Source organism: Xyrauchen texanus, chromosome 13 (genome assembly GCF_025860055.1).
Source record: "Xyrauchen texanus isolate HMW12.3.18 chromosome 13, RBS_HiC_50CHRs, whole genome shotgun sequence".
NCBI classification, from domain to species: domain Eukaryota; kingdom Metazoa; phylum Chordata; class Actinopteri; order Cypriniformes; family Catostomidae; genus Xyrauchen; species Xyrauchen texanus.
The window spans coordinates 9,060,317-9,072,847 of NC_068288.1; the positions used below are offsets into that span (position 1 = coordinate 9,060,317).

At 38.6% G+C, this 12,531-nt stretch overlaps 1 protein-coding gene across 6 annotated transcripts in view; it reads right to left on the reverse strand.

Annotated features, from left to right (window-relative positions):
• Positions 1-12,531, reverse strand: part of LOC127654206 (phospholipid phosphatase-related protein type 5-like) — a 64,774-nt gene that overhangs the window by 33,380 nt on the left and 18,863 nt on the right. For 4 of the 6 annotated variants that reach the window (XM_052141287.1, XM_052141286.1, XM_052141289.1 and 1 more), the window contains exon 3: positions 555-743. The exons of 1 other annotated variant lie outside the window; for it this stretch is intronic. In XM_052141287.1, coding sequence (XP_051997247.1) covers positions 555-743 — 189 coding nt within the window. Of the gene's footprint in view, positions 1-554; positions 1,166-12,531 lie in introns of those variants that run through there. One more of the 6 variants, XM_052141290.1, reaches the window with a different exon arrangement.

Genomic DNA, 12,531 nt, shown 5'->3' on the forward strand with positions numbered 1-12,531 from the left:
TCTACTTATTTTGGGAAATGTTGGCACAAATGACTAGCCAAAAGCAGCACGAATGTGCTCATAACATAGACAATGCTGGTAAACAGCATTAAACTGGTCATTGACATTAAAAGGTATTCACTACCAACATTTATTTTTACTAACATTATGATTCACTCTTAAATGTGATTATTTCTCCTTGATGCCAAATAAATTAAATAGAAAGTAATCAGAGACTTTTGCCTTTTGTCTGCAATCAAAAAGATAAAAAGAGATACAAATGTTACTTAAATGTTGCCATTCACATTACTTTTACAGCTTAATAACAATAATCTCATCTGTGCCTATTTTCATTTCACCTGAGGAATTTCAGGAGGTAATAAAATTGCAGCTTTCATCAATGCCTTTTCTCATTTTATAATCTAAATTTGAAAAAGAGCAAGTAAACTTAATTTTTAAAGTGATAGATGCTTTAATTACATTCACAATAATTCCTATCTAAATACACTCACTAATGATCCCACATGCAGCACTAAGCGAAAGTGTGAGTTTATGAAAGGCAGTAAAACTCTTACAGTGACGGTGGGGATGGCGGTGACCAACGAATACACCAGCACTGGAGGAGCTTTGCTGTCATCTTCAGGTCCAGGATATGGCTTAGAGAAGGCTTTATCATAGCAGAAGAACCCTTGGATGTGCACCGGGAACGTGTCCGTATATTCAAAGTAGTATGCCAGGAGAACCGTTCCGGCCATGATCACCAGCTGGAAATAGAACATGGTTCCAGTTTAGATCCTACAATCTGAGCTAGAATGTAGATAATGGGGCTGGAATGAAACAGAGGCCGAATCCGGAATCTTCGGCCGAGCTGAGGAACAAAAAGAGAAAAATAAAGAAGAAGATTTTCTCCCTCCTTGAGAAAAGTAACAGAAGATTTTGTGCCTTGGATGAATGAGAGAAAGCAGCATGAATTGAGACCTGGAGAATGGCAAGAATCCCTTCAGCTGTGTCTATCAATAGAAATAAAAGAAGAGGCATGGAAGACACAAATAAAGAATGAAAAGCATTCCATGATAAAGAAAAAGACAGATGAGAATAATCAAGGGAGAGAAGAAAAATAGGAGAGGAGGGGAAGTGGTGACAATATTATAGAGTGAGGGAGGAAGGATGGGAGTGATAGAGCAGCCTTCGGAGGGAGATCAGAGAGAGAGAGAGAGAGAGAGAGAGAGAGAGAGAGGGATGGGGGGCGTGTGCATCTGTGCTCACAGCGGGAGAGGAAATAGATACATCGCTAGAAGTAAAACATAATTTTTGTGGCAGCAAATAATAGCTTCATTTTCTTTGTGAGAAATTATGAAATGCCACTTTCCTTAATAGGGCCTAAAATCTTGCAAATGTAGCAAACCTGTCAACAAAATTTGGTCTAAATATATTTTAAAACCCTGATTTGTGAGAATTTGTATTTTCTAGCAATAAACATAAAAAATACATAAACAACCTTTTAACAATTACAAAATAAGTATCCCAGACTAGGAATAAATTGTGTTTTCATAATCAGTGACGAGCGTGATTCAGTGGTTGCATTTCTCCCTCTAACATTACATTTATTACTCAACTGATGGTTTGGTTTAGGTTTGGGGTTTGGGTTGGGGGGTACAGTTTATAAAATATGCAACCCATACAGCTTAAAACATTTTGTTTCACAACTCGCTTTTGGCGCCCCTCCGTGGACATTAACGTGCACTCACACGTGCACATACACCCAACAACACTTACCGCTTTGGCCACTGGGGGCAGTGTTTTGAATTTCGGTAGACACAGACCGATTTTAGCTACTGAAAAGTCATCCTACTGTTTCCAATTTTACTGTAAGATTTTTACTGATTTACTATTACTGTTTAGTAATGTGTTTCTATGAGTCCAGGTTGTGTAACAGGGTTTGCAAACTCACTCTGAGCTAGCTAGTTTGAGACCAAATGCTGAAAAACATGTTTTTAAAATACTTCGAATAACTTTAATAACAGGGTTGTATGTTTGAGTTTGACAAATGCAGGCAACACTGCAATTTATAAACAAGTTGACGGTATGGAAATTTTATGTAATTAAAACCAGCAAACTTTCATGCTACTCTACTCTATGTTATTTTATGTTCGATAATAGGTTCTCTCACATACCTAATCCTTCTTCCCACCAAAATATGTTAGTTTGTGCCTCTAATACTTTGAAGAAGTAATGTGACACCAAAATGTGCTTCTCAAACCTGACATGGAGGCCCGCAAATATTACACATTTTTTATATCTCTCTTGTCCAAAACATACATTAAATGTATTTTAAGACAGGTTTGTCAAAGAGAAAAGAAGAAGAAGAAAAAAGTCAAATGACATTGCACAACAGCATGTTATGTCTTAGTATTGACATAGCTTGAGCCTGACTTTTTAATTTAATTTTAATTTAATTTTAATTAATTTAATTTTAATTTTAATTTGACCAATTGTCACACATTATACATACATTTCTGCATATACATGGTGAAATTATTTATTTTTCACATATCCCAGCTAAGCTGGGGTCAGAGTGCAGGGTCAGCCATGATACGGCTCCCTGGAGCAGATAGGTTCAAGGGCCTTGCTCAAGGGCCCAACAGTGGTGTCTTGGTGGTGTTGGGGCTTGAACCCACGACCTTCTGATCAGTAACCCAGAGCCTTAACCGCTGAGCCACCACTGCCCCGTTAATTATTTATTAAATTATTAATCGTTTATTAATTATTAATTAAAATCTATTAAATCAGAAAGAGAGAGAGAAAAAGAGAGAGAGAGAGAGAGAGAGAGAGAGAGAGAGAGAGAGGACACAAGACAGCTCAAAGAGAGTGAGAGAGAGAGAGAGAGACAGATAGATAGAAAGTGATGGTTAAAATATACAGTAAGAGCATTTGCATGCACTCATATATGCACATGTACTGTCGATGCACCTGTATGTTCATGCATAAGCGATGACTTACAGGACCCATAACCTACTTGTGTCAGAGTTTCTATTAATGTCCTGTGAAACATTAACATGCTGTAGCTCAGCTCAACCTCACAGCGGCTAATGTTCTGATTTATTTATACAGTAAACACATATCAATTGGTTTAATCTATAATGCCCTGGTCCAAAACTCATTATTGCAGCCTTGTCATTTGAGCCCAAATATATTCCCTTCATAATTTATTTTTTCAAATACTAAATTACAACAAACAGTCAAAAGACACATTTTGTCATTTGCTTCCTAAACATGCCAACAACTTCAAACAATGCCTTCCTATTGTAATACACAGTAAGATATTATAAATCCTTAATTTATTTTTAGGACACAGTGGCATTTGTGTGACCACTGATACACTGATATACTCCTGATATTTTTGTAGGTGTTGGGAGTGATTTCTTTTGGAATACCATACATTAATATATCCCCACTACCAGGCAGATTTCATTGAAAAAGGGGTCTTGTGAAATTACATGGTTTCTGTGAGCGGCCCACATCTTTTTAAGCCAATCCATAAACTAGCCAACAGCACTTTGAATCATTTTACACTTTCTGTTCAACTCTTGTTACTGTATGCAGATCTTTATGACATCCTATTTACCCAAACAGAGGTAAATTCCCCTACAGTCTTTATCAGAATTACATTATGTTTACAATTATACTGGCCTTGTCAAGCTCAAGTTGAACTCTGTTATAGGAAAAACAATAGTGATCCATTACTGATCATATTGATTTGTTTTACAGACAAAATATTGTCTGTACAAAGCACGAAGAATTGATTTTGACTTTGACAACTCAGCTTGCACCATGTTGAGTTCAATGCCTCAACTTATTCAATTATCTATTGAAATTGTGGTCAAAGTATATAAATATCTACCTGGTACTTTGGGCCTGAGGTAGGAAATCAGCCGAAAACGTCATGTTGACCTGACGAAGAGCTATTTAGGGTCGAACACAGTTGCAGTATACAAGAAAAGCCAGAGCAGGTGCTACTTCCAGCAGAGACTTTCAGTAGTTGCAGGTGTTTGAGCTTATCTACAATTATGCTTACAATACCCAGTGTGTTTTTCTAAGCTGTGGAATGCTGAGGGATTCCAAAGCTTGAACAAATTGATCAAGAAGGCCAGTTCTGTTCCTGGTCTTGGATAATTGCACAATTTTATCATCTCTCAGTGCTTGAGTTCAAGATAAACAATTCTGCAAAATCCATTCCATAAAGTTATTTGATTGACTATTGCCTAGTCATTGCTTCACTCTAGTTCAAGAGAAACTACTGAGATGTTTTCTGCTGGCTGCCTCTATCTCCTCCTCCTGCTGTGTGCGTCTTCATGTTATTTCTAGCTCTTACCCAGCATTGAACATGAGCACAAGTTTTCAGTTCTCGCCCATCTAAAAGCTATCAACACAAATATGCAATCAGCTTTGTCAGCTTTAGTCTGCTTGGTGGCCACCCATAACAAATCCTGTTCAGACATCTGGCACATAGGGTTCTCTTTGTTGGCTAATGTTGCTAAGGTAAAGCCACATCAGAACATGAAAATTTAAAAACTTGCCCTAATTGGAAGCAATTTGGTATTAGCGTTGTTTTCTACGGTGAACAGAACAAACTTGATTTTTTTAATTGTCTGAAGAAAATGTGAGGTATTTACTTTTGCAAAAGTTGGCACCTCTATGCTAGGGTGTTGTGTATGGTTGCCACAGCATTGCTATCCAGTTGCTTACCGGCCCAAGTAAAAAAAGACCACCACCAGTTATATGATATTCTGGTCCCTAGATTTAGCTTCGGTCCCCCCTACAATGCAAGTACGTCTTTTTCGTCCTGTGGCTGGGCGGAGGGCGGGACCGGGTCCCGTATTAGGCTAATCAAGCCCCTGGCACCAGTGTAAAGGGATCCATGGAAAGGAGGAGGTGAGAACTGGCTTGACAATATAAATAATAGTTTTAATGATAAACTTAAAAGACAAACACTCACATGACGTACATGTCCGTAAACTATCTCTCTCCCCCGCACGATCCTCTGCAGTCGACCTTTATCCCTCACGGAGGCTTGATTAGCCTAAAGCTGCGTACACACTGCCAGCGACTTTATCGCTGCAGGTCGCCAGTGGCTGGCGGTGAAGTCGCTAGTGGGTGTTCCCACTACTGGTTGCCTAGTAACGTTTATAAATGACATTCACGGATGTCATTCCATTGCTGTTGACAGCGAATCTCTTTTCTTGCCACTAAAAACAAACATTTTGGAGGGAAAAGACTAAATATAAATGGAATCAGTACATAAAATGCTTTATATCAAAGATGAATGAGAAACAAGGCGTGCTGTTTGCCATAGCGGCTGTTTATCTGCGGCTGAAAATGCAAATGCCGGTCTGTCTGGGTCCATAAAATCCCGCGATCTCAGATACACCTTTCCACACAGTATTTTTCTTAAAAATGTCCTTGAACGTGGGAAGAGACATATCACAGAGCACTGGAACATTTCTAACAGCAAGAATTAGCCTTTCATCCATCTTTCCGTTACTGCAGGAGCTGAGAGAGAGAGAAGGATCACGTGAGCTCTCCCGTCGTCTCTCCTATTGGCTGTCGCTTCAGTTAGTCGCTCCAAAGTTGAACTTTTCTCAACTTTGTCGCGTCGCTGGACACGCCCACATCTAGCGCCAACGGTCGCGACAGCTCGTGTCGCCGGAAGTCGCTGTGCTCGCATTGAAAATGAATGGTATTGAGTTGCTGTCGCGCGCGATGTCGCTGGCAGTGTGTACGCACCTTAATACGGGACCCGGCCCCGCCCTCCGCCCTGCCACACGCCCATTTTATCATAGATATCACAACAGAACGCCCCTTTTACTCCACAATTCCCAATGCACCTCGTGGTGGCGTAGTGACTCACCTCAATCCGGGTGGCATAGCATAAATCTCAGTTGCCTCTGCGTCTGATATGTCAGTCTGTGCATTTTATCACGTGGCTTATTTACGTGCGTTACTGCGGAGACATAGCGCGTGTGGAGGCTTCATGCCATCCACCGCGGCATCCACGCACAACTCACCACGCGCCCCACTGAGAGCAAACCACATTATAGCGGCCACGAGGAGGTTACTCCATGTGACTCCCCGTAGAAAGCGGGCCAATTTGGTTGCTTAAAGGTGCGTACACACTGCCAGCGACATCGCGCACGACAGTGACTCCATCCCATTCATTTTCAATGAGAGCACAGCGACTTCCTGCAACACGAGCTGTCGCGACCGTTGGCGACTAAATGTGGGTGTGTCCAGCGACACGACAAAGTTGAGACAAGTTCAACTTTATTCAAATGAAGAGCTGGCAGTGTGTACGCAGCTTATCTCGCGAACTCCAGGGGTGGTAGTCAGCGTCTTTACTCTTAATGAGCATTTTAACTAAATAGGCATTCAATTGTAAGCCAATTTAGAACGTTTATTCACATATCAAACGTTTCCATTCAGGATTTCTTATGCGCAATTTCAAAATGCGCATAAAAATATTTGGATGGAAACCCAGTGTTCCCTGTGAATCAAACCCATGGCCCTGTAATTGCTATCACCATGCTCTACTTATTTAGCTTCAGGAACATTAGTTAAGTTACACTAGTCTTAGCTGGTTTAATCCAGTTTTGCTATTTAAAGTTTTAAACACTGTTCTTAGTTTGTGTGTTGAGAAAGGGTAAACTTTATTTAAAATAAAATACAGTATGTCACCTTTTTAATTACACAAAGGACTTTTAAAAAGCATTCCCACTCTTGTGGCCTAATTTCTCACAATCTTTTGCTTAGTCAGTTTTTTTTGTGTTTTTTTTATATTTAACTGCTGTGCCTGCACATAAAAAATTCAACCTTCATACTCAACTCAACTCTGCCAAAACATGGAGAAAACTGAAGAAAAAAAGAGTAAAAAAAAATCAAGAGAGAGAGAGAGAGAGAGAGAGAGAGAAAGATGTCTTTCAATCTCACCAGCTAACTTTAGCTATTAGCATTAATGCATAGGGAAAACAAATAGGAATTGTCCTATTTTAAAAAATCATCTTAAACCACCAAATGGTGGTTAGCTCATCTCCCATCTGGGACAGACTGGTCTGTTTTAAAGGGGTTTGGGCACTTGACAGATGGTCAGACTGGGAGACCAGATGCCCGAACAGCTAAACACGAGCTTGGCCAGGCTTGGAGACCAGGTAGACCAGGTGAACTACAGTGCTGACAAACCAGCTAAACCCAGGAAACCAACTTAGACTTTATTTTTATTTTTTTCCAGGAAGGTGATCTAATAGTCAGTAGATGTATTTATATTCAATTTACATATTCTTCCATTAGAGAGTCATTTCTTTAACAGTAAAGCTTTCCTTACACACAACAGCAGACAGACAAAAAACAAACAAAAAATATCAACAAAAAAAGATGTGTATAATCAAATCAATATAACAGTTTTATAGTCTCATAAGACAGTTGCCAGGCAATTTTAGGGCCAAATCTATGGGATAATTGTGCCCTCTGCTGTTCACACAATACATTTCAAAGGCTATTCGTGAAATTAGTTAAAAACAAATTTAGACTCACAGCTAATATTGTATGTTGACTGTTAATTTATGTTTTATCTACTAAGATTTCTTTCATTTAATTTACTAACCTAGAGCACTGTAACACTGACTGACAAGACACGACACATGATAGTTTTCTTTTAACCAAACAGTATTTAGAGGGCTATTCAATCTGTCAAACCATTGATAATTATATAATTGAATGAATATTTTTGTTTTACTAAAACATTTTTTGTATTTTTAAACATTCTAAACAAACAAACAAACAAACAAAAAAGTTATGTAAAACTAATAAGACATTTTGGTGCCACACACACACACACACACACACACACACGCACACGCATACACACACACACACACACACACACACACACACACACGTTGGTACTATCTTTATGAGGACTCTCCATAGACATAATTATTTTTATACAGTACAAACTATATATTCTATCCCTTAACCCAATGCCTACCCCTAAACCTCACAGAAACCTTTTGCCATTTTTACATTAAAAAACATTGTTTAGTATGTTTTTAAAACCGTGTGAATTACAGGGACACTAGGGGTGTCCTCACAAACCACATTTAGAACATAATACCCTCGTAATTCTATGTGTAACCTATGAAATGTCCTTGAAAATGACAAAAAACAACTCTAATATCTCTTTTTATGTTCCACAACAAACGGGGTTTGTGAAACTCTTTGAACAGAACTCATTCGAATATCCTCCATTGTTGTTTGTTTAAACAACATTTACAGTTTTCAAAAGAATGCTGAATTAAGAATTCAAAGGTGAAAGAAATGTAAGATAAGATTTTATTTCCCCTTAACAATATGTGAATTGTCTGTGGAAAAATCACCACCACGATTCTAAGGTATTTTAGGTGGTCACAGGGATGTTGTAATGTGGTTTCAAGCATTATGAGTGGTTGTTAGCACATGTCTCTGTGGTCGCTAGGGTGTTCTGGGTGGTTGCTAGGTTGATAATTACTGGCCCAAGTTAAAAGAGCCCACCCCCTAGTCTCTATGATATTCTAGATCCTAGATATTAAGTGTGTTGAACACCAAACCTAAATATTAGGCTTAAGGGTTTAGAAGCTTTAGTGTTCTGGTCCCATGGAAACCAGGAAGTTAATGCGTTCATATAAAAAAATGGTGAGCTTGAACAGGAAGTGGTATTTTCACTCTACAATTACTTTTTTACTCCACTGATGGTTAGTTTTAAGAGTTTGGGGGAGAATTAATCAAATAGGCATTTCTGTTAATAATGACTATATTATAAAGAGTTGGGTCCTAACTAGATTCGTGATCGCCAGACAGGTTCTATTAAGGGGTTGGAGGTCAGCTGGAGCGCCATTATTTCATGAGTGGTGCTCAGAGATGGCGAGGGCGGCACCCTTTGAAAAAGGGTTGTTTAGAAGGCTGACATTATTGTAAATATTATTATATATATTTAATAATCTTTTTATTGTTATATGTGTCTGTAACCATCCGAATATACTTTTATATGACCACAGGGGTGTTTGTTGGGGGTTAGGGTGGGGTTGGGGATAGGGAGGGGTGGTTGTGGGGTTTAAATGTTTGAATGATTCCATGTATTTTTTTTGTACTTGTTTTGCTCTTGTATATATGTTTTGTGGAGTTAATACAAAATGTTAATTGCAAAAAATAAAGACTGTATTACATCATTTGTAAGTAAAAAATGCCATTTGCTTTTGCCTCCACTCTTTGATCTGAGCTCACACATGCCCTTATGTTCAACAACACTTCCAGCTTCAGCCACTAGGGGCACTGGTTCGAATTTCGGAATGCAAAGACTGATTTCGGCAGCAGAACTTTCGACCTACTGTTGCCGAATTTGCGGTACCATCTGTCTGGTTGTAACATGAACTCATGACATTGTGAGTGAGTGGTTTCCAGTTATCATGTTGGAAACAATAACAGTTATTTCCATTTTCAATCCATTTTTGTGTAAAAATGTCTTGCAGAAACTTTTGGCAGTCTAATCAATTAATGAATACAAAACAGGGATGTTAATAATCCAGCTGTATTGATTTCAAAAGGCTCTTACCAGTTTTGTGTGCAATTTGCTTCTGATTGTTTGTGTGTTGCTAGGGTGTTCTGAGTGGTTGCTAGCTTGATGCTTACTGGCCCAAATTAAAAAAGCCCACCCCAAAGTCACTATAATATTATGGACCCTAGATATGATGTGTGTTGTACAACAAAGCTTAATATCAGGCTTAAGGGTTTAGAAAGGTAAGGGTTACTTAAGGTTAGTACATATGGTTTAGGGCTTTAGAAGTGTGCTAAGACTAGACACTTTAAGTTGCTGAGCAAGTAAACAGAGACACCAGGTAAACTCTTGCAGAGTAATACTTAATTTAATTTATGCTTTGCAAACTGCTCAAATTCCACCAGATTCTTTAGTTAATTTCTCATGCATAGACATATATTGGTGTCACTTTTTGGTGATTTTATTAACCTTTTCACTGTATAAGCATATTTATTTCTTTGGTGCGTATACTTCTTTTTTATTTTATATTTTATTTATTTTTACACATTAAATTTTCATGCAATACGTTGTATTGTTTATCTAATTTTCTATCTTCCAGCTAGCTGTGTTTGTTTGGGCTGCAATGAACAAAGACATATTTTGATCAAAGTAATGATCCGTTCTCTAGGCAAACACTGTGTTCCGCCCACCTCTGCTGTTCTGGAAGTTCAGAAATAGTCTCTTATCTCTGGTCTTATCTAATCTGCAGCAAAACACTCACTGAACATCAAAATGGGAATGAGTTATCTCCTTAGGGGGAATGAGTGGGTACTTCAAAAACTGATCCTTAACACAACACGTCTTAAAAATTACAAGAATACTGGGTTGTGCTAGCTTAGAAGTGGAAGCATAGGCTAGTATTACAAAAGTTGCAGGTTCAAATCCTGGAAGACATGAACTGTAAACTGGAGGATAGATGTGTCACCATTGAGGCCTTGAGTAGTGTACTGTAGCTTACTTTGGAGAAGTGTCTGCTACATGACTGAGATGGGTGGTAACTAAGTTAAATGTGAGTATAAAGAGATCTCCTTGTTGCATACTACTGTATACAGTACATTATAGCTAAAGAGCAGTTTGATTGGGGTTCAAAAGTTTAAAATCTAATTCAAACCTGGAAATGAACAGAACATTTTAGGTTTGAAAACATAAAACAAAGACATGTTAAATGTAAGCTACACTATTCATGGGTATATTAAAAATTTTCACACAGCGCTAAGCCAAAACACTTCTGGAACAACTTGAAGAAATGGGGAAAGAAAAATGCCTGATACAGAGCTACCAAACGAATCTGATAATGAGATATAAATGTAGAACAAAGGATTATATGCCACAGGAGAAGGCTAGATTAAACGTTTCAAATAGTAGTGTATTTTGTTGTAACCAACATGATTACACAGGAAATCGGCATTGCTTCTGAAAGTTGATGTACCTTGAAACCAACCACATTCTACCGAATTACCAACAAGAACTATCCCCCATTAGATATTTAGCATTGATTCAAATATGTTCACCTTTCCCTCTGGCACAAATAATATGTGTTTTGCAAGAAACCTCAAAGACATGCATTCCTTCCCATGGAAACCAGGAAGTTATTGTGTTCACATAAATAATGGTGAGCGCGAACCAGAAGTGGCATTTTCACTCTAAAATGACATTTCTACTCCACTGATGGCTAGTTTTAGGGTTGGAGGGTAGAATTAATAAAATATGCAATCCTGTTAATAATGACTGTATAATATCGTTTGTAACAAAAAATACCATTCGCTTTTGCCTCCACTCTTTGACTTGATCTCACACATGCCCATACATTCAAAAACTCTTCTAGCTTTGGCCACTAGGGGCACTGGTACGAATTTCGGTATGCGGAGACTGATTTCGGCAGCAGAACTTTCAGTCTACTGTTGCTAAATTTGCAGTGCCATCAGTATGGTTGTAACATGAACTCATTACATTGTTTTTGTGTAACAATTTCTTTTGTAGAAACTTTTTACAGTCTAGTCAAATAATGAATACAAAATTGGGATGTTAAATATCAGGCTGTATTGATTTCAAAAGGATCTTACCAGTTTTATGTGCAATTTGCTTCTGATGGTTTGTGAGTGGACTGTGGGTATTTTGGTCTAAGGACGTGCTGAACATGTAAACCAAGGCTCAAGCAAGGAGTTGGCCATGCATTGAATTAGTGTTCTAAGTTGATAAAAAGCATCTGCTAAATGGCAAGAACGACAGGCTGTGGAGTTACTGCCAAAGTTTCTATTCCTCTAGTGACGCCAAACGGATTTACAAAAATAATGATTGATAATGAGAAAACAGGTTTCCACTCTACTCGCTTGACATTGGTAGGACAAGCAGGAGAAATCAACCTACAAATTATATAGTTGTCTGTACATATTACACAGGGACAGATGGGCTATGCACCTATCTTAGCTGACACTGAATTTGGCACCAAGTTTGTGATTTGACTATGCTAATATGTACATGCGGATTTCAGGTTTGAACTGTCTTTGGAAAGCCTGTGAATGCTCTGCTGTGCTGGCACACAAACCTAGTGCCATCAAATTTCTACACTGATCAGCCACAACATTAAAACCACATGCCTATTATTGTGTAGGTCCCCCTTGTGCCACCAAAACAGCGCCAATACGCATCTCAGAATAGCATTCTGAAATGTCATTCTTCTCACCATAATTGTACAGAGCGGTTATCCGAGTTACCATAGACTTTGTTAGTTCGAACCAGTCTGACCATTCTCTGTTGACCTCTCTCATCAAAAAGCCATTTCAGTCCACAGAACTGCCCCTCACTGGATGTTTTTTGTTTTTGGCACCATTCTGAGTAACTTTTAGAGACTGTGTGTGTGTGAAAATCCCAGGAGATCAGCAGTTACAGAAATACTCTAACCAGCACGTTAGGCACCAACAATCATGCCACTG